At 37.3% G+C, this 25,736-nt stretch overlaps 1 protein-coding gene across 8 annotated transcripts in view; it reads left to right on the top strand.

The window, feature by feature from the left end:
* Positions 1 to 2,674: 2,674 nt before the first annotated feature.
* kmt2cb (lysine (K)-specific methyltransferase 2Cb) overlaps positions 2,675 to 25,736 on the top strand; it is a 79,852-nt gene continuing 56,790 nt past the window's right edge. For all 8 annotated transcript variants that reach the window (XM_015035207.1, XM_015035208.1, XM_015035205.1 and 5 more), the window contains exons 1-5: positions 2,675 to 3,432; positions 14,809 to 15,003; positions 21,087 to 21,175; positions 23,711 to 23,858; positions 24,355 to 24,552. In XM_015035207.1, coding sequence (XP_014890693.1) covers positions 14,810 to 15,003; positions 21,087 to 21,175; positions 23,711 to 23,858; positions 24,355 to 24,552 — 629 coding nt within the window. In that variant the 5' untranslated portion in view covers positions 2,675 to 3,432; position 14,809. The remainder of the gene's footprint in view (positions 3,433 to 14,808; positions 15,004 to 21,086; positions 21,176 to 23,710; positions 23,859 to 24,354; positions 24,553 to 25,736) is intronic.

Genomic DNA, 25,736 nt, shown 5'->3' with positions numbered 1-25,736 from the left:
CTTCCTGCGGTACAATAAAGAACATTTCTGATTTTATTCTCATTTGGACAGCTTTTTTTCTCTTAATAAATAAAATTATTGTAAAAATGCATTTTGTAGTTAAGATATTTTTGTGTTATATTCAAATTTGTTTATTTGACACATAAAAGTGTGACTTACTTATACATAAGTAGCAGAACTTTAATTCCTAGCTTTTCTTATGTCATACACATTGTATATGACGTATACAAAATGCATACTTCCTTTAGCTTGTCACTTTGCTGCTGACTCATCTGAATTTTCACATTGACGGCCAGCAAAGACTATTTCTGTTTTACTCAGTGCAGGTTGAATAATTAGATCAGTGCTTGTTAGTGATGTAAACACACACTATCACACAAATCATAACTTAAAAAGTGACACAAGTATGTCCAGAGTCAAGAAACACTTGACCAGCAACTTGACATCTGATGTGACTAGTAGAGTCTGACGCACGCACGCACGCACGCACGCACTCTCTTTTGTTACAGGTATGCTCAGTGCGAGGGGTTGCTGCAAAGACAATGGCCCAACAAGCAATTGTCCTCTGACTGTAGAGTGCCATGAGACAATATTTTTTTTATGAATCAACGTTAAATAGTTCACTGAACTGAAATCTTAGTGTTATTAGAAGCACATATTATTACTTTATAGCAAATTAGGCTTGCTTCTCTCTCTAAACAATTATAACATCCATCTATCTTCTCACATCCATGTCCCTAGTGGAGTAAGGAGAGAGGTGCTTGTATCTATCTCCAGCAAGACATTTCGAGCAAGAGGGTGTGGTACACCCTGGACAGGTCGCCAATCCATCGCAGGGCAACACAGAGACAGACAGAACAAACAACCATGCACGCACTCCAATTAGAAAAAAACACGAGAAACCAACTAACCTTACAGTCACGTCTTTGGACTGTGAGAGGAAGCCGGAGGGAACCCATGCATTCATGGAGTTTGCATGGAGAACATGCAAACTCCATGCAAAAAGAACCCAAGCTGGGAATCGAATCCAGGACCTTCTTGCTGCAAAGCAACAGTGTTACCAACTGTTCTTGCTAATTGTATTTCATCTATAGTTGAAGAAGATAGTTAAATAATGTTATTTATTTATTTATTTATTTATTTATTTGCATTTATTGGAAAAGTTCTAATGTTGTACATGTCTACCTGAACTTTTTAATATTTTGAAAATATGATAAACTTGCCCCAAGCTCCAATATATTTTAGTATTTTCATAATGTGACCAATGCAAAGTAGTGTACAATTGTCAAGAAAAAAGCTAACTGCTTATCTTGTTTTACTGAAAAGTTTGTTGTGCATTTGTAAAATTTAGGTCTGAACTTTGACTTGGTCATTGTAACACAGAAGTATGCTTTGATCAACTACACGATTGTAGCTCTGGCTGTGCGTTTAAGGTTCTGGTCCTATTAAAAGGAGGACGTTCAAAAGAGTCTCAAGTATTTCACTGCCAGTAAAATGCTGCAAATGTTTTTCTTTCGAGATTACCTTGTGTTGTCTCCATACATCCTCTCTAACTCTGACCACCTTCCTTGTCCATTCTGAAAAAATCTATCTCCACAGCATGAAGTTCAGTGTTATGAACAGTGGTAATCTTCTGCCACTCATATCGTGAGTGTACTTGTAACGCATCAGTATACACTTTTTATTATTTTTTTTTTTTTACCAAGGCAAAATTTTTGAAAAGTTGAGTGGAATGATTTTTTTTTTCTTTTTTTTCTTTTTGAAGCACTGCGCCTGAAGATGTTATTCAACTACCTTGCATTACCCAGTAGGGGGAGCTCTTAGTTTGGCAAAAAAGATGCCTAAGCTGAATGCTAAAACAAATTGTGTATTGTTGTATTTATAATATTCTTTTCTTCTGGCGTAACTCAAAAAAGAGGTATGTGAGGTTGTGAGGAGCCCATAAAAAGAGTAAAATGAACGTAAATAAACAACACCCTCCGCTCTAGCTCATATTATGTGCAGCTGAAAGCCAACCCCTGGGGACTTTTACGAAAGTTAACCCCTGCATGTACAGACTATACAGCCTATATATGTCTGCCTGGTTGCAAGCTACCTTTACTTGCAATGCAATGCCTGCTGTGTATGTGCGTGTATGTGTAAGTGTAAGTGTGTGAATGGGGGTTGGGTGTGTAGAGGGGACAGAGAGGAAGAACAGGCACAAGGGAGCAAGCTGAACCCCAATTTGTTCGTGATTTAAACGTCCATGTTTGTCGCGAAAAAAAACAACCCCTTCGTGTTTTATTGTAATCACCAATGCCGACAGTTGGATTCACTTCTGGCAGCTGCTGCTGGAATATTTTTGCATGAGCTGGAGCGTTAACTATTTGCAGTCCAGTTCCGATAAGGGTGAAATCCACAATCCGTCTTTTCATGTTTTCCCATGCCATTATTTTATTTACTAAATGCCCATATCACTCCGCAGGGTCAGAGAGTATTTTGAAGAAATTGTGAAACGGTCTGCTTCCTATTATTTGCTGTCTCGTCTTATCGATAGATGAATACATTTGCTAAATATCTGAAATGTGTTTTTTTCGACCATTTAAATCGATCTAAAAATAATCGTCCGGTGTAGTTCTGCTTGGAGGAGGTGGATCTATTTTGTTGGGAGCCTAGGGGGGCTGTGCTTCGGTGCCACTTATCATTAGATATGGCCACCGTTATAGAGTACACCGAAGCGTCATCTTCAACTTGGTTTTGTCATGTTTATTGCTGATATTTCTACTCGGTCCGTGTGGCAGACTGAGTGTCATTTTTAGGGAAGCCAATGTTTGTTTTTGCACATTTTTGGAGCTGGTTGTTACTGCGTGGCAGGCTGGTTACGAGAGTCTTCTAACTGGCCGCTTGGTCCCGCAGCTTGTCGCAGCTGAAGAAAATAGAACCAGTTGCCGAGCCAGCGGTCCGTACCCAACATTTGCTTCAGCCGCAGCCATACTTTCCCCGAGGATTCGCATTTGAAGTTTACGGGAAGCTGGCTCATAGGGCAGCCTGAATTTCGGATTTGAGGGCGTTTTGTATGTTGGTGGAGAAATTGCTGCTGGCCGTAGACTTGGGTGGCTAACAGCAACTAGCTGTATTATAACCCGAACTCGACAGCTGTCATCGGAGAAAGGAAAGTGATCCCCCGCAAATGAGCGAGCCAGCGAAGTGCTTTTCCTTTGGATTTACATCAGCCGCTTTTCCATCAAATGGGCAAAGTTGGGAATACCATTGCGACGCTGGGATATAATGATATGTGCTGTGCATTTTTGAGAACTGCAGTGTTGTTTCATTGGAGAGAGGCTAGCTAGCTCCATTAGCTCGCTAGCTTGCTGGCAAATAAAAGTACGACGTTTCATCCCCCCAGTATTTTGGGACATGAAGAGGATAATTCTCTGTCCATAGGACTGGAAGGTAAGATGTAATCTGAACTTTCTTTCCTATCGCTGTTAGCTTGATTTCTGTAATGAATTTAACCTTTTTGAAGTGAGTCTGAGCCAACATCATCATCCTCCAGTCTGATGGAGGGGAGGAGGGGGGATTTGTCGCCGCCTCGGCTTTTCATGACTCAGACTATTGAACGGAACGTTAAATGGAAAGGTTCATTGGTGCTATATAAGCCGAAAACGGGAGTTTATTCCGTTTCACACAGTGTAATACATGAGCAACCATACACAACGATCCCAAGTTGTCTAAGAGAAGTAGAAATCAGATTTAGCGTCGTTGTGTAATGTAGCATTTTCACTTTTAGAGGGGCATTGTAGTTCTTTGGAACAGTTCCGTTCCATTGAATAGACCGAGCCTTTGTGTGCTGGGCACAATTCCGGATCATTGCCTTCTTTTCGATTGGGTCGTTGATTATATGAAAAAAGTTACATGTTATGTTTCCCCGTCCTATTCAGTCATAAAGAAAATCGCGTTCGTGTGAAATGTTTTGTTGTGGGTTGTAGTTCGGATGAGTTGGTGAACTATCTGCATCCACTGGTAACCTGTTTGCTCCTTTAGCCTCTTTTCAGAGTTGTCTTCCTGAAACTTAATCCAATCAGCTGTGTATGGGTGGCTAAGACATGGTGGATCAGTTTATACTTTTGCAATTTTAGTTAAATTTGGTCGATGTCAGTGTCTCTTTAGTCTGTATGACCGAGGAAAGGCGACAGAGTTCCAACACAACAGGCTAGCTCTAGCTGTAGTTAGCTCCTGTGCAGCTGCTTTGTGCCCAAGATGTGGGTTAACAAAAGCTAACGTTAGCATGTTTTATTTTGCACCCCTGCTGCCCATAACCGCTTAAAAAATCTCTGCATTGCATGCCCCATCAATACATGTCGGTATATTCACATCTAGTGTTGTTGTTTTTGTCTTGACTTTACTCGAAAATATCTGTAATCCTGCCATTTTTGAGAACTGTCTCCATACAGTGCATCGCCGGGTAGTAACCACCTGTTTCTTAAAACATGTCCATGCCAATAATTTTGTAATATGTATATTATACCATAGCAAATATCAGGTAAAAAATATTTCGTAGAGTTTGACCACTGGTCTACGCCAGTAGCAGAGACAAATCCAGCTGTGAAAGGTGGTTTGGCTGTGTAATAATTGCTCTTTCAACACTTCTCATTACTATGACGTGATGTCAATAAAATTTTGATTTCTCTAATGTTCTGCGTGATTTTGTCCCATTCATCAGTTTATAATGTCATTTCATATCCACATATTGCCATTTCATCTCTTTGCTACAATGTCTTAATTACTGAATGCCTATAAGTGCTTATCAGCAAATAAGAATATACCTGAAAACTTAATTTTTTCCAGCAATCCTATTGAAAAAGAAACTGGTATGTCACACACGGGCTATTTTAACCATTTATTTATATTAGCTAGCAAAACCTCAAAATATAGCTACTCAGAATACTGGAATATTAAAGTCAATTTAAAGAAATGTCTTTAATACAAAAATGCTATGTCATAGCTTGCGTAATCATGTGGAAGACTGCTGACCCGACAGTTGTCCAGCTCACATTCATCGACACCATCTTTATAGATGGTAAGCCACAAAAGATAAATAATTGCCAAAGAAGTTGTCTGTTGAGAGTGCTGTATTTTACATTTCATTGTGTACTATCTTATTGAAAAGTTAAATTGAAGAAAAAAGGTTTGGTAGAAAATATTCCACAACCTTGAGACAGACATTTTTGTTTTGGAGAGGGGTTCAATCAGCACATGCCAACATTTTCAGGACATATCCTACATTCCTATCAAGGAATTGTTGCATTCAGCTTCAGAAAGAGTCTTATCTGAACGAAGGAGAAAAAGACCTGAGCTGTTGCCAAGCGGCCCAATCTCATCCTTTTCAGATGAAAATAAAGAGTTTTTTTTTTTTATTTTATTATTATTATTTCAGTTGAAATTCATGATCCCAGAATCTGGAGGAAGTGAAGCTCAGAATCCATTTTGCCTGAGGTCCAGTGTATAGTTTTCAAACTCGGTGATGATTTGGTGATTCTTGTCATTTGGTGGTGTTGCAGACGCGCCAGCTGACATAAAGGAAGCTGGGCCTCTTTAAAACTTCAACAGAGCTACACATTGACACTAATCTTCCATATTAAAGTTTCCAGAGAAATAAAATTTTTGTTCGCTGTAAAACGCAATCGAAAATATCTGGAATGTATTCATTTGATTATAATGGGTCATAAAAATATTCAAATCCCATAATGTAACTTACCTATATTCAGTACTCTTCCTGAACACCTTTTATGATATGCAATTTCCATTTATTTTGGTTCTGATTCCTGTTGGGCTAGTCGACACTTATGAAATATGACAGATTATAACCCCATATCTAACCAAAATAGCTCCAAGTGGCCTCAAGCTACTAGAGAATATTTATTGCAGTCAGATAATTACTTTTCCATTATGTAGTTTGTAGGAAATCGCTTGAAATCCTAAGTTGTCGAAGTGGGTACAAAAAGGACCCCTGGGTTGTACCAATTGGTGTACAGGTGGTATGGAGCGTCCCGTTTTAAACTGCTACATTTAATACCCCCACGAAAAGTCGAATATAAAACAATCAAAATGCATCTATATGAAATAGCTAAGGGCCAAATGGCCTATACCCTGAAAACTATTCCCCCATGCATGTACAAATGAGATTGTAATTGAATGACTGCTTTTAGTGAAAGTACCAGTTTTATAATAATACGTTATTTAAAACAAGTTTTCAAGTGCTTATTGTGCTGAATAGTAGTAGAGTTGCAGAGCTATAACTGGTCGGGTTATTAATGGGGCTAGCTCTTCCGGTAGCCAGCAAACCAACCACCTTGTATGAAAATGGCATTCCATTATTAAGGAAGGGGAAGGGTGTCCCTCTATTTGTTTCCACAACATCACTGTTTCTTTCATAGCTGTGCAGCAACAGGTGGGGCAAGGGTAGCACTGTGTTACTCCATTCTCCACATAGTGAAAACTCCGATCACCCCTGTACTTTAAAAAAACGACTAAACCATTGGAACAATATCTTCAAAATATTTAAAGCATTTAAATTGTACCTCTTTTAAAACCTTCGTCTACTTTTGTAATTGTAACGCATCAGTTTACAACACTTTTTGCCAGAGAACCTTCAGATGTCTTGAGGAGAGAAAAAAAAGGGAGTCTTGTCAGAATATAGTGTAAAACAGCGATGGAAATTGAGCTTTTTTTTTTTTTTCGAAATAGTACAAAATCTTGGTTCAGCTAGCAAAGATTGAATTTGTTGTGGTTTCACCATTATGAGAAAAATATTTATTGCGGCAGTAGCCCTTCATTGTTTGTGTTGTTTTGGAAACAGACCCCATTTTTCACGAAATGATTCAGTGGACAGTACAGTCAAATTTGTACACATTTCTCCTGTCTGACTTGTGTGTATTGGTTGCTTATTCTTTATATTTATACATTTATAATGCAAAAATACTTTAATCTGGAGATATTACATTTACAGCATTTTTCTTCAGTGCGTACCTTCTGTCTTCAGCAGCGATGTGCATCACAGCTGATGTGCTACATAGTGAAACATTTAAGTAAAATATTGTTTTATTACTTGACCTAAAAATTTGGTCTTTTTTATATGTAATTGCTCTTTAGTAAAAACAATCTAGTTTGGTATGTGCTAGTTATTGGATCAACTTTCGTAAAAAGAATAACATTTTTTTGAGAAAATGTGGTTTGTCAGAAGTTTGAAGTACATTGATGTATTAAAAGGATGATGATATGCAAAGACCAGTATTTATTTTTTAATCTGTCCTTTCTCTTGTGGTTAACCCTGGACATAGTTCCAAGTACTTTGATTAAACCGTGTTCACAGTAAACAAAATATTATAATATCAAACAAAACAAAATATCAAAATATTCAGTCAGCTCTGTCCTTGGGCATACAACAGCTAATAAAGCATGTTGTAACTAGTTCCACTATGTCATTTGGTGATCTAAAAAAATGAATAAATGGTTTCAGAAAAGATATTTGAGAAAATGTACAGTACTGTGTTGCACAATAAATAACCTATTACTCTGTAGTGATTCTGTTTGCGCCCAGAAGGTCTGTCTTGTAATCAGTTTTTTTTTTTTTTTTTTTTTTTTAAACCACCTTTATTTCAGTGCATGCAACTTTGTTTTTTTCCCCTTTTATTGCACTGACTGTGTCTTTGGCAAGATATTGAATCGGGCCTCATATCATTTTTAGCAATCTAGTAGGGAAGCTGTACTTCAACAAAATCACATCTGCTGCAGTTCAGCCCCTCACCTGCATCTCTCACATCCCTTGAAAGTTTGACAAGCTGACTTTTTCATTGTATTTTTTTTTTTTTTTTTTTGAGTTGGCATTCCTACTCTGCACTCTCACAGCAATACAGTGTACAAATTAGAGTTGCATTTAAAACATTTCAGATGACAAACTTTTATTTCTATTAAGTAACTCGATTCTAAGTAAAATTTATATATTTACTACACACAGTGATATGAGTCCTAAAGAGATACTGCCACAAAACGGCATCTCTATTTTTACATGCCGTCCTCACCTTGAGGTGCCATCATTATTTTGATGTGGACCAGTCTCTCCTGTAGCAGACTTACTCTCTTACCTTACCCCACCCAACATTATGCTACTTATGAAAAATAAACAATGCTAAATAAATAGCACCTTACCTTTCACTCGTCAGTTTCTGTGGCAAAATGAAAAATATCTGGTGCGGGGATCTACTGCAGTGAGACTCCACCAGGCCGACTCCATGACAAAGTAAACATGAATTCCAGACGATTCCATTTCAGAGTCGTTGGTGTATGTCTTATTATATTTGGGATATAAAGTAACACTACCTTAGCAACAGTGTTATAGTGTTTATAGTGTTATTGCTTTAGAAAAGTTTATTTTAGGCCAAGTTTGGATTTATTAATGTTAAAAGTAATATTAGTTTGCACTACAGCACAGATTGACAATACTATATTGTCTGTTTTGTAAAATGAGTTGAATGTACTCAAAACCTAAATGTGTAGTTTGATTCAATGAATCTATAGCACCAAATCCCCATAAATGCTAGCTTGCAGTACTTTTAAAAACCGATCCTGATCATGTTCAGTTATGGAATTAGTTTTACTTTAAATTTAATGTTATCTTATTAATTCTAACACGGTCCATATAGTCGCATTCTGATCCAGTTATTTACAGTGCAATTGTTTTTTTCTTTGGCTCAGCCGGCCTTTATTTGAGAGTGGTTAGACAGGAAAGTAGGTAATGAGAGAGGGGGAAGACATGTGGCAAAGGTCATCAGGCCGGGACTCAAATCTGTATCGTCTGCGTCGAGGACTAAGGCCTCCATATTTGGGTCGTACTTTACTCTTGTGCCTCCACAGCACCCCAATAGTGCAATTTGAGCCTAATTATGTAATGGTAAAATTTAAAGTCAGCTGATCATAAAGTGCCAATTTTTGCAAAGTTGGTTTTGGTCAGTATGTCCTTTAGCTGCCTGAACTTTCTTTTATAAACTTCTGCTCTGCTTACTTTTGTTGACCTCTATAAGACAAGTGGTCAACCAACATCGTTTTGTCTCTTAAGCTTTTCACACATGATGCCAGGATGTGTCATACACTTGGCCTAATTTGAAAGGTGATTTCTGAAAACTGATATTCCTCAAAGTGTAATATCCTTTTTTTAAGAAAGCAATTGCACATCACTGTAAAATTACAATTTAGATTATAGTAACAAACAAATGCAAACATAAGGTTAAAATATATGGGAGAATAATAGTGTATTAAAAAAGCAATTTAAGCACAGATCAGTGAAATTAAGCTTTTTTTTATAAATTGCAAAAAAAGACTTGTACAGTATTCTATTTCCTCTAGATATTATACATTTATACTTGGTGTCTATGCTGTGAGTGTATGAAGCTGAAATCAAATTCCTTTTTTTTTTTTTTTTTTTTTTACACAATCTTGACCAGTAAAGCTAATTCTAATTCTGATAAAAAATGTTTTACCCTTTTTTATGCAATATATGCTTACTATTCAAAGCAGTTGGGAACATACCTAAGCAGGAAGTTGGTTTTATTTTAAAAAAGGACCTGGAAGCCAAAAGTTGTGCTTGTCTCTCCTGGAAATCAAAGCAATAATGAAGAGACAAAGAAAGGAAAAAAAAAAAATATTGTCAAGTTAAAATTGAAGATGGGTCACTTGTACGTTTGTTCTTAATTTTTTTTTGAGATTCATATTTTGCATTTGAAAATACTAGATTATATTCAATACCTTTTGTTTGAAGGATTGGATTGAATTCCTTTTTTTTTTTTTTTTTTTTAAATTGCAACAAAAGCAAACACACCAGTGTTGGTGTTGCTCAGAGCTGTATGTTATGGTATTGTATCCATTTACTAATAAAATTGGGTTAAAATATATTAAGACAATGTACATAAAATGAAGATTATGATTAAGAAATTGTGTTCTGGTTAAGTCCAGATACAATCTTGGGCCAACACTAGTCATATATGGGACTTTATAGCGAACTGGCTGAACAACTGGGCTCCAAACTGATCAACAGTCTCTTGTGAAACACAGGTTAATGTTCACTAATGTAGCACTGTATACTCCTGAAATGCACATTTTAATTTTAAATGTTCTTTAAATAGCTAAAATAACTATTAAACATTTGCAGCTGCCCATGTTTTTTTAATGCTGAGCAAAACTTTGTTGCATTACCATCTTTCAAGACGTTAGCCTCATTCATATTTCAGTACAAAAAAAAATAGTCTGCTGAAGACTGCATGCAGATAAACATACACTTATTATTTGAGTATGATTAAAATTAAGTAGATTTACGAAATTTCTTGTTTGGTTGGTTGATTTTTAAAGGGCACACAAGCCTGGTCATCATTGCTGCCTGTGTTTAAAGACTTAGGTCAAATTTGCTACAGAATACCTAATTATGTATTATGGATATATCTGAATGTGTCATTATACAAACAGCTCTGGTAATCATCACAAAAATCAAGTGAATTATTTTGAATAGTACATATTTCTGTAATATACATTTACTCAAACTGTTTGAAATGCCAGTTTTTTTAAAACCTTACATGTTCTGTAAATCATTTGAAATCTCCCACTGTTTATATGATATAAAAGACAGAAAAGACAAAAATAAAAAGAATAACACTGGCAATGAAATATTTGTTGAAATGTTAAGTCTTAGGCTTTCATTCTTCGAGTCTTGAGCTGTAAGTCGTAGTAAAATGTTTTTAGCCTAATAATAAAAAAAAAAAAATCAGTTTTAGCTCATATGCATTCTTTATTTAAAGGTTGCTGTGGTGGCACAGGGACAAAGCACAACCCACATATTGAGGCCTTAGTCCTGGTGCTGGCGGTCGCAGGTTCGACTCCCAGCCTGCTGACATTTGTCACGTGTCTTCCCCCTCTCTCATTACTCTCTTTCCTGTCGAACTACTTTCAAATAAAGGCCACTAGAGCCAACAAAACCTTAAAAAAATAAATATTATGGCATAATGAAAGCAGCCATCAAGAATTTAAAAAGTAGAGAAAATAATAGTGACATGAAGAGACATTCTAAAAACTCTGTGTCCTGCAGAAAAGCTATTTTTCCAGATTGGGAATTTTAGAGAAATTAAAAAGAAAACTCTCCAGGATTTGCAAGAAGTGCTGGCTGTGTGGTTGACAGCGCTTAGCTACGCCTCCTGGCTCTGGTTGGTTCATTCCAGTTAGCACTGGGAGACGGCAGAGAGGCTAGATTTTTCACTGATTTTCTATCTCATACCACACTACCACAAGGTCACATAGTGACAGTTTCCAAAATATGTAAAAGTTACGTATTCCAGCTTTAAGAGCATAAAGTTGATCCATTTCTCGAAAGGCTGTTTCTACTGCGCACATTGTCAGTTGAAGCACCAGAAACCCCTAAAAAAAAAAACAACCTTAGTAACAAGCAGAAGGCCTGAGTATTAACCATCATGTGCAGTCTACTGCCTCCTTCTCTACCACCTGCTATATGTGACACATTATAATTAACAACTGGAATGTAAATTTAAGCAAATACTGTTTTATTAACATGATTGCAAATATGGTGACATAAGAAGTAATTGCATGTATCAAAGTACATGCTGAAGTACAGCAGCAGTTTTTCTTCTGTTCAAGCACTGGTGTTAAACAAGAAATGTATATTTGCACATTTAGATTGTATAACTTTGTTTACTTTGTGCAAATGGATGTCTTGGACGTCTCCAGGTTTGCCTCCAAAATACATTTTTACAGAAATCGGTTCAGTACACTGACTGTATTAGATGGCTGTTGTTCCCTCAGTATATTACCCAGCCACACTAGTTGACACTCGATGCTTAGTAACAGAGAGTGTGCTCGTCTTCCTGGTATGTAATGAAAACTTCTCTATACTGTTTTATCACATTTGTTTTTACACCCTTGAATCCAACAATCTCCAACCATTGCGGTCCTCTTATGTGCGATCAATGAGACAGAGGGCTACTCCCGTACTATCAAGATGGCGACAGAGCACCCAGATGTAGGAGTGACATATTGTGGGAACTGTCTATTCCAAATGGTTTGGCACAAAAAACACTGCACATCACTGGAAGTGCACCAAACCCACAGAAAAGATTGCGGTAGCTTATCATCTTTTGAGATCACCTTTGTTTAGGTAGATCTTGGTTATTTATATAAAGCAGAAGTTGAACATTAATTTTATTTTTGCATCATTTTGCGGGCCAAACATAAACCAAAATCAACAGCGAAATTACTTCATGAGAAGACATTTGAAGGTTTGAATTGCCTCGTTAAAATTCAGAAGTAAACCTCACCGGCTATCTGTGAGGTTACCTAAAGAGCTATAGACAAGAAATGTAAATAACTGCATAGATCACAGAAACTTAATTGCTTCGTGGGTCACCATAAATGTTCAAAATGTTTTCTAATCTGCATATGGATGTTTAAATTAGTGTAATTTTGTCTGCATTTGGGAAGGGGTACCCCACACATGCACTTTAATGGTAAAATTCAAGTATCTCTTTCACTTGTTAGATTTTACCATAAAAAAAAAAAAAAAAGATGTACATCCTATGATTTAGCAGCTTATGGAATCAACTTTATGATCTTCACTTTCACATTCCTGTTGAAGTTTCTGCTGTCAAGCCCATTTGTCTCGACAGCGTTGCCTCAGTTCATTGAGTTTGTTTATTCTCAGCCTCCTGGACATACAGTCAAAGCATTCCTGTGTACTTTAGTCCTGGACTTTGACTGGACCACTGCAACGCCTTGGCTATTTTCTTTTTTTCACTCTTATTGTTATAGATTTGATGATATCTGTAGAGTCAGAATCTTGTTGCATGACCCTTTTCAGGCAAGGTTCTGTTGTTGAACAGATAATTGTCAGTGAGGTGTAGAATACATGCAGGAACTGGTTCACAGTTGTTCTTTGGTTTTTGGGATAAATGTATTTCCACCGACTGGGAAAAGTCCCTTCATGTTCTGATGGTCTGAAAACTACTACCTTTTTAGTAATGAACCTACAGAATGTTTTTTTTTTTTGTTGTTGTTGTTTATAGCCAATGTTTGCTACATTTCATAGTTGAATTAAAACAAAGTTTGCATGCATTAGTTTTAATATGTTATAGCTCTTGGATATGAAACCAGATATTGGCTAGATCAGATTTCTCAGAAAACAAGAAATTGCTATACAGCAAACTAGGAGGTATTATTAATTTATCCAGGTAAAAAAAATATATCTCTGAGACTAAAATCTATTTAATATATGAGCAAGACCTCATACATTGAGTGTACTGAACAGAACGCTGAAATCTAAACAATATAGTAAGAGTCTAATTGGTGCACCTTGTCTAGCCTCATGTATAGCTTTTCAGATGTTTTAATCTAGGTAAATATTTAGCAAATCAAAAAACACGACATACTGAAAGTGAACAGTGGTTTTGAACAACGGAGAAGATCATTGGGACTCCACCCCCCCATCCAGAACATTGCACACAGATGCTGCTTAGCCAGAGCTCACCAGATCCTCTCTGATTCCACCCACCCTCTCCGTGGTCTGTTCATTGAGTTGGCATCTGGCAGGAGATTCCACAGCATCTGCTGTAGAACAGCCAGACTCAGAGATGGTTACCTCCCATTGGCCTTCATATTGCTCGACATCAATAATCCCCCCACTAAGACTGTCTGAAAATGCTAAGTTATACATATTTAGCAATGCATTATTAATTCTATGTATTCATAGGCACACCTGTGATTTTTCAGTTTGTTTGTTTTTTTTTTTTTTTTTTTTTTTTTTACATTTTGTTGCCCATTTCACTATTATCTTTCTGCAACAACAATAAGATGAGTCTGTCTCTGACATCTGTTTAAAAATAATTTTATCTATAGTTTTTTATTTTTCAAAGAATCAAAAAGGTAAAACAGAACTACTTTTAGGTTCTACATTCACCCTTCTTGTTATCTACCTCTAGTTTTACACTCACTCACAGCCTGTAGGAACTGAAAACATGTCTCATCATGCATCATGCTGATTTTTTTTTTTCTAAATACCTTCATACACCTGTGCTTACTGTGACTCTTATTTTCACAGAAACTGAAAAAATGTTTGATTCCTCCAACTTTAAGAACATCCACCCCAAAATATTGTTGTTACCGTGAGCCTGAATTACTTCTGTAATTTTCATTTGTCAGGCCAGGGATCTGTTGGAGCTGATGAAGCCTAAAATTGTCAGATTCTAGTTGCCAGCTGGTGCATCTCTAGTAAAATTGTGTCGCAGTGGTGATGAAAACTGCCTAATTATGTTGACTTTTACACAATGTCTTTTAATGCGAATCATTCACACTCTACCATTATGCTTAAGTGCATGTACTTTAAGGCCTTAACTGCATGTTTGAGATTAGTGTAAAAGCATGAACCAAATCTAATGTTTTATGACAGTCATTAAAAAATATTCACAGTTTTTTGCATCCTCAAAGTAACATTAAAATTTGTGGTGGTGAAAAATTATAGAGGCAATGCTTCCTGGTTCATTGGCTTTTGGGTTATTGTGTGGCATGCATTTCCCACAGAGTGGCAGAAACATTGCTTTGCTTTAATATACTGAGGCTTGTATCTGTGTGAATAGATTTATTTTATCCACCGCTTGTCTTGCTATTTTCTTACATAATATTAGAAATTCCGGTGATTTTCAAGTAGAATTAGGTCTAAATATGTAGTATGTTGGCTTCCACTTTCCAATTTTTAAAACTTAACTTTACTTCTTATTGTTTCAGAATGTCATCAGAGGATAAGACTGTGGAGACCTCTGACCAGGGACCCTCGCCGTCATCCAGCAGCGTAGGGGCCACGTCCACAGGAAGTCCTGCCAATGCAGACAAGCGACCACGTGGCAGGCCGCGCAAGGATGCTGCTGCGGCCGCCGTCCTACCACAACCACCACCCCTATCAACTGCTAAAAGCAAGAAAAAGTAGGTGTCCATTGTGCTACCAGTGTTCAATGAAGTAACTTTACCTTTAGATCCTCTTAAGAAATGGCTTTCTCATCAAAATGATGGAGCCTCTGTGACAAATGGAAAAGCAGTTTAGCAGTAATGTCAATATTTTGTTCAATTGATGGTTAGTTTTGGTTGCATGCCTGGAACTGGAAGTCTTCCAATTGGTGTGGATAACGTATTATTGGAATAGATTGTAGTGCAGATTGACCTATGTTTTATGTAGTTACACTCGTTTTTGCCCCCTTTATGAATACTGTACTATAGAATACTATTGAAAATAATAATAGATGAAATTTTCTTCTGGACAATGTTTTCCATTAAGTCTTGATAAACCTTTTGGGACAGATATGCAGTACTTCAAATTTCAGGCTTGATCTGACAATAAAGAAATATCGTATTGCACTTGTGGGTTGCATAACTTTGTAATGGGATAAAATGGGTAGCTTTGGAAGAAGCTTTCAAAAATTCATACCGATCTTTGCCAGGACAACGCGTTTTGACACACTCTGGATATGCTTCTGATATGAATTTTGAAGGCAAATATGCTTTACTGCAGAAAATGTGAAGCTTTTGCTGTGATTTGATTCGCATGGTATCAGGAATGTGTAAATATGAGTTGTTCGAACTTCATGTGAAGAGTCGTAGCGTCTTTACTTCCTGTAATTCCAGTTTAAATCCTTTACATGGTGTACTGGTAGGGTGTTATGTCTCTGACTATCATAGCGCACACTATGGACTAGGACTGCTTTGTAAAATGATGCCGTCTAGCTTCTTAACTCCTAAGTCTGTCCTCTCAATCAATCTTAATACCCTGTTCCCAATGGATTGCTTAATCTGTAAGCGTGTAGATGATGTGTCAATGCCCCAGTGGAAAGACAACTTTAAACAGAGTTAAGTTGCTTGATCTTGATCATCTGAAAATAAATTGTCATTCAACAAATATGTACTTGCTTCAGTTCCACTTTTAATGATCACTGTTGCTGTCTTAGTTGGAGGTACATTCAGCTCAATGTTCACGTCTGTCCAACCTTCCATTGTCTAAAGCCCTGTGGTCATAACTGTGGAGGATTAGGTTTTGCTCTTATCTCAAAGCCATTTATCTGCAGTTAGGAAACTCACTTAACATTTTAAAACTGTACAACATGTAACAAGGAGGATGTTGGATATTGTTCTCGCAAACCTGGTCGTTGGAAATGACTCGATTTGCCCACGCTTCATCTGCTGACCGGTCCATTTCAGAGCAGCATGATCCTGGTCTGGTTTTCCAGGCAGCACTGTGCTGGCTGGGACTACTTACCACAGCATTATTTTCACCTTTTTTTTTCTCTCTCTCCCTGTGGTGGGACTATGGGGAGGGTGGGGGGATTTGTGCACGATATAGGATTGAGCCCTAGTCCTGAGTGTTTTTCAGTGAAATAACTGGCAGTCTGAACACTGAAATCTGATGCTTCCAGTGTAGTTATATATAATTACAGCTGAATGTTGTGTGGGAGGCTATGTAAAAATATAACCGCAGTTTACTACGTTGTGGCATACTGTACTGGTTTTTTTTTCCTTTATGTAGCAAAAATTGTATTGAGTTAATTTGCAATTAAAATCCATGCAGATTACATCCGATAAAAATTAAGGAGGATTTGTGAGCAGTGTGCAAAATGGAAAAACACAGAGGCTATATTAGAAAGACGGCAATTTAATCCAGAAATATTTGGACATCAACACACAACTATAGCATCAAATGTTAAGATCTAGAAGATCATGATGATTCACTTTTCTTTTGTGAACCTTTGACAAGTTGTTACTACAGCAGGGTCCAGTCGTTGTTTGTTTTTTACCATGACTATATTGTGATTTTGAGTTCATTTATTTATTTATTTTAATACGCCTTATTACGCAAGAAATAACGCCAATAGTGGTGTTATTTCTTGTTATGAAGCTGAATGTATTTTTAGTTTTGGGGGAGGGGGGAATTGTCTTTGTAAGGAATGTCATTCTTTTATAAGCCCAATGTAGAGTCCCTCCACAAGTGTACCATTGTAAGCAGGCCTTAAAGAGTCGTAATAGTTGCACTTAAAAATTTTTGTTCATAAATGAAAATTCATCTAGTTTTCTTTAAAGATGGACCTAAAATAATTATTTTTAGGAGCTAACGTGGCATGCTCAGTTTGTAAAATACAAAGCTATATAAACTTGAATTTAAATGTTTTTACTCAACAGCCAGTAAAATATGAAACACGTTTTATAAAAGGTTCTGAGGCTTCTTGCTTTATATTAAGGTTTTTGCCACCTTAGAAACATAAAGTTGCAGTTATCAATAAGGTGGATATTTTTTGCATAAGGTTGGCAGAAGACAATAAAACAAATGTACACATATATTCTCATTTGTAACCTGTTTAACTTATGTCATTTTAGCCTGCATTTTAGTTGAATCTGAGCACTCTTTAAATTACACATGCCCTGATGTGCAAATTGAGACTAATATTGATACCCAATATAATACTGCTGGTGTGGCCGATAAGCAATATTTATATTTATTGTAAAATTACCACTGGCATACAATGGTGTGAAAAAGTATTTGCCCCCTTCTTGAATTACTAAATTTATGCATGTTTGTCACATGCAGTACTTTGGATAAAATTGCCACACACATTCTGTGACAAAAATCTGATGAACTTTTTAAAGGGGCAGTAATATGATATAAAATTGATCTTTTTGAGTTTTACGTCATGTTATAATGTTATGGAGTGTTGCCTTGAATCTTTCACGCATGTTTGAGAAATCCTCTAATCTCTCGTGTCAGCCATTCATTCAGCTTGGGGGAGACCAAGCACCACATTTGAGGATGAAGCTCCTCCTCCAAGCTGCAGTTTCCAACCCAAACTTCTTGCACTCTCTCCTGCGACTCCCCCACTCGCGCCTTCAGACTATCCAGCAGGAATTAGCAAACACCGGGTGGAACTGTGCATCTGCTGAGCTCATTAAGGAGCTATTTTCAGTTAAACTCTGGTTTAAAAAGTTATTAAAGGGTTAATATAGGAGCGCTGTTGTGATGACTTCCTGAAGGGCCAATATCTCTTTATTTATTTATTTATTTATTTATTTTTATTTAAGAGAGAGGCCCAATTTCAAGGTGTTAATTTATGAAGTCAATTTTCTTAATTTTCTAACAACTGGAACTGGAAGTCTTCCAATTGGTGTGGAAATTGATTGTGCTATAAACTGGTACTCTGTGCCTGGAAAATAAATAGTACTCCTCCTCTAATGCCACAGAAATATTTATTTTTCATAAATTCAAAAATACTTTATTTATCCCAAAAGGAAATGAAATGTTGTAACTCATTTATTTAAAGAGTTATTGTAGACGGTGATGGTTGTGGGCGGGAAAGATGTCCTGTCGGTGTTGCAATGAATTTTAAGATCCCTATATCAACATTAAAATACTAAAATCCTGTTTACCATAGTTGCCTATTAATGTTTCTACAGTAATTGAAATAATTTTAACCAAACTAAATCTACAGTAAATCTGGAAAGAAACTTTGATATGCAAGAAAATTTTAATGAAATAAAGCTGACCGGTGTGTTCAAGTTGGGGAAAGCATTGTGCTTTAAAGGTCACAGAAGGCTAAACGAGCCTCTCAACAGGGGCTAAATGGACTGACTTGTCTGTATGTAATTTTACTTCTTTTTTTTTCAGAACAATGGGAGTTTCAACCTTACCAAGATATTCATTTTCAGTGGTATGACTCAAGCTTTTTGGTAATTATGTTTTCAGACAAAGTTTCCTTGAGGCTTCTTCTGTCATTCTTGTGATTAAGGTTTGCTTCCCATGGAAGTCATTTAGAGGGAGGGGTTGATTTGGCGTAGAGCCATTTGTGATTTTTCTCTCCAGTGGCACTGAAGATTACCCCACCACCCCCAATCTTTTCTCTCTCTTAATTCTGCGTATCTTCCTGAGCACATAAGAAACATTTCCCAAAAGGAAATTAAATGTTGTAACTCATTTATTTAAAGAGTTATTGTAGATGGTGATGGTCTCACTCTCACTTGGACTGTTTTGGCTCTCCCCATGTATCATGCTAACAGTGGATGATGTTTAGTGTTGTATTTATGTTGATTGTCATCTCAGTATCCTCACCTTTACCATAAATGGTGTTTCCAGAATTAGCTTGGCTGATTCTTTGGTGGTAGTGGCCGAGGGTATTTGTGCTGTTTATAAAGAAGTGTGTTAAGGTGTTAAAGTCTATAATATGCTAAACTTAGTGTTGTATTGTTGACTTAGTATATACACCTACATATTCTTTTTTTTTTTTTTTCACTTTCAATTATACTACAACCAGAGTCATCTGTTATGTTACATTCCTTGATCAACACAAAGTAGCGTACAGTTAGTAAATTAGTTTTTGAAAGTTTTCATAAATAAATCTCTTTGAAAGTGCTGTGTATTTTATTCTCCCTCCTTTTACTCGTCTACCTCTGAATAAATCTTAGGTCAAGTAATTGCCTTCAGAAGTAACCTGGTTGGTAAATATAGTCCACCCATGTGTAAGCTAAGGGTACATTCACACCAGCCCTGTTTAGTCTGCTTTAGTTGAACTCTAGTTTGTTTGCCTAGAAAATTCGGTTCATTTGGGTTCAGTTGAAGTGAACTCCGCCGCGGTTCGAGTTCATATGCGAAGAGACCGTTCCCAAAGCAGGAAGGTAACTATAGCGCAGGGCATTCTGGTCAAATCAAAACAAAACAAAGCAAAGCTGTTTGTCTAGCGTGAGTGGGAGAAACGGTTCGTAGTCTTTTACAAAAGTGAAATCCTACAAACTGATGGCACTCCAATTTGTTTACATTTCGTGAGGAAGGAAGTTGCGCTCATTCTCTTCTTCAGAGGTTTTTGTGTCATTTCCTTCAGAGATTCTTGGTACACCGCTACCACAGGCGAGGAAGACAAGCAGGTTTTGCAAAGTGTTACATTAGTTCGAAACAGTACAGTGTGAAAGCAAACGGCGATGTCTGAAAATGTATCAAATGTTGGACTTTTGGTCCCTAGTCGAACCTACCGGACTATTGGGTGTGAAACGTCCAAAATCATAGTGTAGATGCATCTGTTCTGCTAAGCCCCAGAGGATTGTTGGAGAATGTTATTGTGCCTACGTCATCATGAAGACCATGGAACAGCAGACACCTCAGGATATGAAGTTGTGGGAAAGTTTAAAACCTTGAACGTCTTACAGATCATTGCTCAATTCATCCTCTCAAAGTGCAAAGTGTATGGGTTTTACTTTAGGCCTACCAAAATATAACTACTCCTACTTTAAAAAACAACAACAACAAAAAAAACAACTTAATTTTTGCTTTGACTTTGACTTTAAAATGTAAGACCAGTAGTCAGATGGATCAAGTGCCTTTATTGAAAGCCTGGATATTTACTGCCAAATTGCTGAACTAGAACTGTTCTAAAACGACACCTTGAGTAAAAAAAAAACCTTTGCAAAATGTATTTAAGAAAAATTTTGTCTCAGTAACTAGAATTCTAAAGGTTTTTCTATAGAAATATTTTTTTAAACACTTGTGGCTTGCTTTATATGTGTTCATTTTTAAGTAGCATTTTAAACGCACGCACGCACGCACACACTACTATCTTTTTATCTACCCAGCTTTGTCGTATTTGTGGTTGTATCTTGGGTGCAGTGCATTATATCTTAATAGAATAATTCCGTTTATAACTAGCTGTGAATTATACATAAAGACATATTTTGATTCTCACAAGTTTCCACTGTGCTGCTGGAAGTATTTTATGTGGATACTTTCAGTGGTGGTTTGTGGCGTTTTCCATTTTGTTCGTGTTGATGATGACTATTGTAATCCCCCGTCACTACTCAGCCTCTGCCTTGCCCTGGGCTCCATTACCTCCATTAAATCACCTTGGAAGCTGTGGCTATATTTAACCAATTCATAACCACACCATCAGTTTCACTTCATTAGCCAACCTCTGTTTTTTTTTTGTTTTTTTGTTTTTGTTTTCCCCTTTTGATTTCCTCTGTTTCTTTGTGTCTCTTCCTTGCTGTAGGGGTCGCACCAGGGGAAGGGTTGTTGTGGATGAGGAGGACAGTATGGATGGTACAGAGATAACGGAGACCACAGACCCTCAGGATGCAGGTAAGACCCCCTTCTTGATCTGTTACGCACACATTGGTTTTGGTAAGCTTCTGCATCCAGGCAGCCCGTTGCCAAGAGTGCATCAAGAAGTGTGTCAATAAAGGTAGCAGAGTCCCCTCACCAGGAGAACTATGAGCGAGAGCTTTTTCTTAGCACCCCATGCTTCGTCTTTAGGGCTATAATTGAAAGGGTTTAAATGGAACTGCGATGCTGCATTGGGTGTGCATTTTTTTCTTCTCTCTCCACTTCCATCATTCCTCTTGCTCCGAGATTGGCATTGAGGTGCAGTGGGAAAGAGCCCAAGGCTAATGCCCTCTAAAAGCTTTTTAAAATCCCATCAGTCTCCTCAGACCCATTTATGTGCTTTTTTATGTGTACATCACATCACATGACCAGGCCTTCCATTCTTATACATCTTAGTGCTTCGCTGGTGCCGTGCCTGAGATATTGGGAAATTCTGAATCTGTGAACTGGCTCGTCTTTTGTTTTACCTCAAACCACAGTCATTTTTTATTTAGAGAACAAAACAAAGTATGCGTTTTTATCTTTTTGGGTTATTTTTCTTTTCTGGCTGTGGGCTTTAAAAAATGAAAAACTATAGTGATGTAATAAATTAGAGTATATTTCAAAAAGTACATTTATTTATTTAGAAAGTGAAATGCATTATAGACTTTTTTTTTAATTCAGTGATATATTTCTAACATTTATTTCTGCTATGTTTTAATGCAGTTTATGAATACCCTAAATTCAGTTTCTCAAAATGTACCCCTTCCACACCAAGCCACAGATGGATATTGCCCTGGATGCTGGCTGTTCAGAGTGCTTGATGCCAGCATAGTCAGGGTTTCCATTAAATAACAATTATCACTGATTGCTTTTAAGCTCAACCAATAAAACTCGATTCCTTCCCTCCCAGATTTCACTAAATCCACGATGAAATGCTATTGTGGGTACTGATGTTCCTAGCAGGAAGAGGGGCCCCTAGATCAAATTCTCCTCAAGGTCCCATACAACCTTGGACCGGCCCTGCCTGATGAGCTAGACCCGCTGCACTTTGCATCTCCCTGCTGGATACAGAGGGATAAACAGGGAGATTGAATTTATGAGACCGAGCTTTTCCATTTTCTGACTGTTGAGTTTTTAATTAGCGCCACAGAGTCTATTTGTTTTGGCTGCTACAGCTTTAAGAAACATTTTTTTTTTGGAATCACAACAAGGCCTGGTGTATTTTATTTAATTTAATTTAATTTTATTTTTATAAAATCAAGCCTGGCGGTTATAGCTTGGCAGCCCACCAGGCTTATAATACACATGGGGAAACCCTGATAGTAATAGAAAGTTGACTGGAAGGAAAAAAAAACTGGTGCATAAGCAACAGTGATGACTGAAGAGAATCATGAAGGAGAGGCTATTTAAATGTTTGTGGGAGTGAATTTGGCTGGAGTCAGAGATTTAAGAGGCACCACGCAGACGTATTCAGGACATGGGCTACAAATCTCACATTCCATGTGTTAAGCCTCTCCTGATCCACAGACAGAACCAGAAATGTCTTAACCAGGCTAAAAAAGACAAAGAACTGGATCAGTGATTTGGGATGCCATGTCATCTGCTGGTGTTAGCCCACTGTGATTAATCGAGTCCAAAGTCAAACCCAGCCGTCTACTAGGAAATTTAGAAAAATTAATTCTTCCCTCTGCAGACAAGCTCCATGGAGCTGCTCATTTCATTTCTTGGCATGGCTTGGTGTATACCCATGCTGCCAAAAGACACTGTGCTTGATTGTCCAGATTAAAGTCAGAAGGAGGAAACCAGCCCCAACAACGCAGATGAGCTAAAGGCTGCTGTCAAAGTACCCTGGGCTTCCTAAACACTTCCGCTGTGTCAAAGGCTGATTGCCTCTATGTAACTGCATTGATTCTGGAATTCAAGCAGAAGGTGCCCTGACCAAGTGTTGAGTGGACAAGCTGTACAGTAGATGAACATAGTTTTAGTTTTAACTAAATTACGGAAATAACCTGTTGTTAATATTGTTCTTTATTGAAACGCGCCTGTATGTAAAAGATATCTGAATATCAATGTCAAAAACTGTTTTCTAGTTTCTTGCACAACTCTTTAACTGTCTTGATTGTTAAGCTATTTAGATGTAAAGATCTTTAAATTGTCAGTGTGAAATTTCACATGATGTCACTGAATGTTTGCTGCACTGACCTAGTTAAATGTTACTCCTAAGTAATAATACAGGTTTTCAGGTTTTTTGAATTGAGTCATGATGTAATGGTAATAAACACAGGATGTTGTCAGTCTTGACATGACTTATGAATAAGCATTGCTACTTGAGAAGTGTTTATTTTCTCTGCCACACTTGTGGGCGAGCTGTAATCAATGCTTGAGGTTTTGACCTCAAATCTGACTTCCGTGCAATTAACCTGCAATAGTTATTGGTATGTCTTAATATATATATATTTGTAAACCATGATACGCTATTGGTAGATATTTGACAAACCAATTTCTTGGTTTTGTTGTTTATTTCCGCAGAAACACAAATCCAGCCAGTGGAGACTGTGGAAGTGGAGACCACTGAGGCGCCAGAGGAGGAGAAACGCCCTTCCCCTCTGGCCCAGAGCCCCCCAGCAGAGAGTTCAACAGGACCATCTGTCCCGGCAAGTGGAGAAATCAAAAGCAGGTCAGTAGCAGTAAACTTTGCCTGACCCACAGTTAATATTGGTTACATGTATGTGAATTAAAGAAACGTGCAGTTTGTCCGGTGAAGAATATTGGTTTTTGCCTTGCTCATGCACACACACGTGTGGAAGTCATCGCGTGGTGGATGCAGTCCGCTCTTCCCAGGTGTCACTTTGTTAAAGGCTGTAATCAATCTCGTAGCGTGTCCGTACCATTGATGTTTGTGACCGAGGTCAGATCAGCAGCATCTCCTGGGATCTTATTACCAACGCAGCTTTGTCATTTAAACGATGGCTTTCTTCTTAAGAAATCCGAAACATTTTCATGTCCAGATGTGTGTACGATTTATGTTTTTCGGTTCAAATTGGGGAAAAAGAGAGCCGTTTGAATGCCTTTTGCCAGAAGTGAAGAAAGTTTAAATTCACGCTCACATGAATTGCTTTGTATTTATTCACAGTAGGTTTCACAGTTAAACATGAGCATTTTCTTGATTTCAGGGAGCGTCTCTGTGCCTTCTGTTACTGTGGTGGTCGTAGCCTTCTGGGTCAGGGGGAACTACAAGTATTCAGCACCACATCTCAGCATGAAACACCCGTCAGCCATAATGGTGAGGAAAGCTCGACAAGCGACGGCAGTGACGTAACCGCTCAGCCAAAAGCGGCTGTTGACGACACCTCAGGAGTGAAGGAAACCAAGTAAGCCCATCTTCGAAATGTTTTTGTTTAAAAGATTAATCAGAAAGGTAGAAAAAAAACTAACCAAAAAATGTAAGTGGTTTGTAAATGTTGCTTCCAAATCCAAAAGTTTTGAACAATGTATTCTAAAACGTTTTCTTTTGTGGGCAGGTTGCTGAATTTCTGACTGTGTAATAAAATAAAGCTGCAGAGTTACTTTTATTTTTAAATGAATCACATCTTGATGCTGATTAAAGTATATTTTACCTTTTAGAACTGACACATTTTTAAATTACAATATCTTGAATTTATTTCCTGCCACTTTGTCAACACTGACACTTTGGTGCCGCACGGTTGGGTCTGCATCATTATTCTAGTGTTTTTTTTTTTTCCCTGGTGGAATTGAGATGGGGTGACTGTGGGCCATTTGCATAAAGAAAACTCATTATCCAACCAATCTGAAGGGTTCATGTTATTTTCCTGTTGGATATTAGCCACTTTTAAATATTTATTCAAGTCACACCGGTACACAAGTGTTTTTAGGTTTAATCCCTTGTGGTACTGGAGGTTTTATTTTGTGACCAATTCATTTTTATTGATTTTCTTAATATCCAAAGTCATCATAGTTCTATAATAAAAAAAAATTATTGAATTAACCACAAATCTCCTTAGCCTTTGTGCTCATCCTTTTTAATGCTTGGAGTGTTCTTCAGTTTTTTTCTTTCTGATCTCTTAAGACATTTTCTGGAGGTAAATCAATTATAGTTTGCCTGATTACTGATTTTTGTAAATCTGGAATCTGCTGCTACTGATTTTTGTTAACTTAAGTTTGTGACTTTGAGCTATGAATAAAAAAGAATCTTTCTATATGAATTTAAAATACTGTAACATTAAAATCTATGTAGGTACATTAAAAATTGCGTTAAAAAAAAGAAAGCTACAGAGCCGTCTCCTTCTGCATCACTGAACATATGAAACTATAGTAAAGCCTTATAGAAAATATCTGTAATTAAAACCCCCAGACCCTTAATTTTAGCATAATTCCTCAACTTTCCTGAAGACTCCTGAGACAGATTGACAGAATTTGACTCTTCTAAGGATAAAATGGAGTATCTTTGCTATGATATGTTCGGCATTCCTGTTATCTGCTGAAGGTTTTCCACGTTCAAAAAGTAGCAGTCTGAAGAATCCGCTAACACGCCATC

This window comes from Poecilia latipinna, unplaced genomic scaffold (genome assembly GCF_001443285.1).
Source record: "Poecilia latipinna isolate Pla-1442-1.1 unplaced genomic scaffold, P_latipinna-1.0 Scaffold328, whole genome shotgun sequence".
NCBI lineage: Eukaryota > Metazoa > Chordata > Actinopteri > Cyprinodontiformes > Poeciliidae > Poecilia > Poecilia latipinna.
Note: the sequence above shows the minus strand (reverse complement) of the source record. Positions and strands in the feature narration are given on the sequence as shown.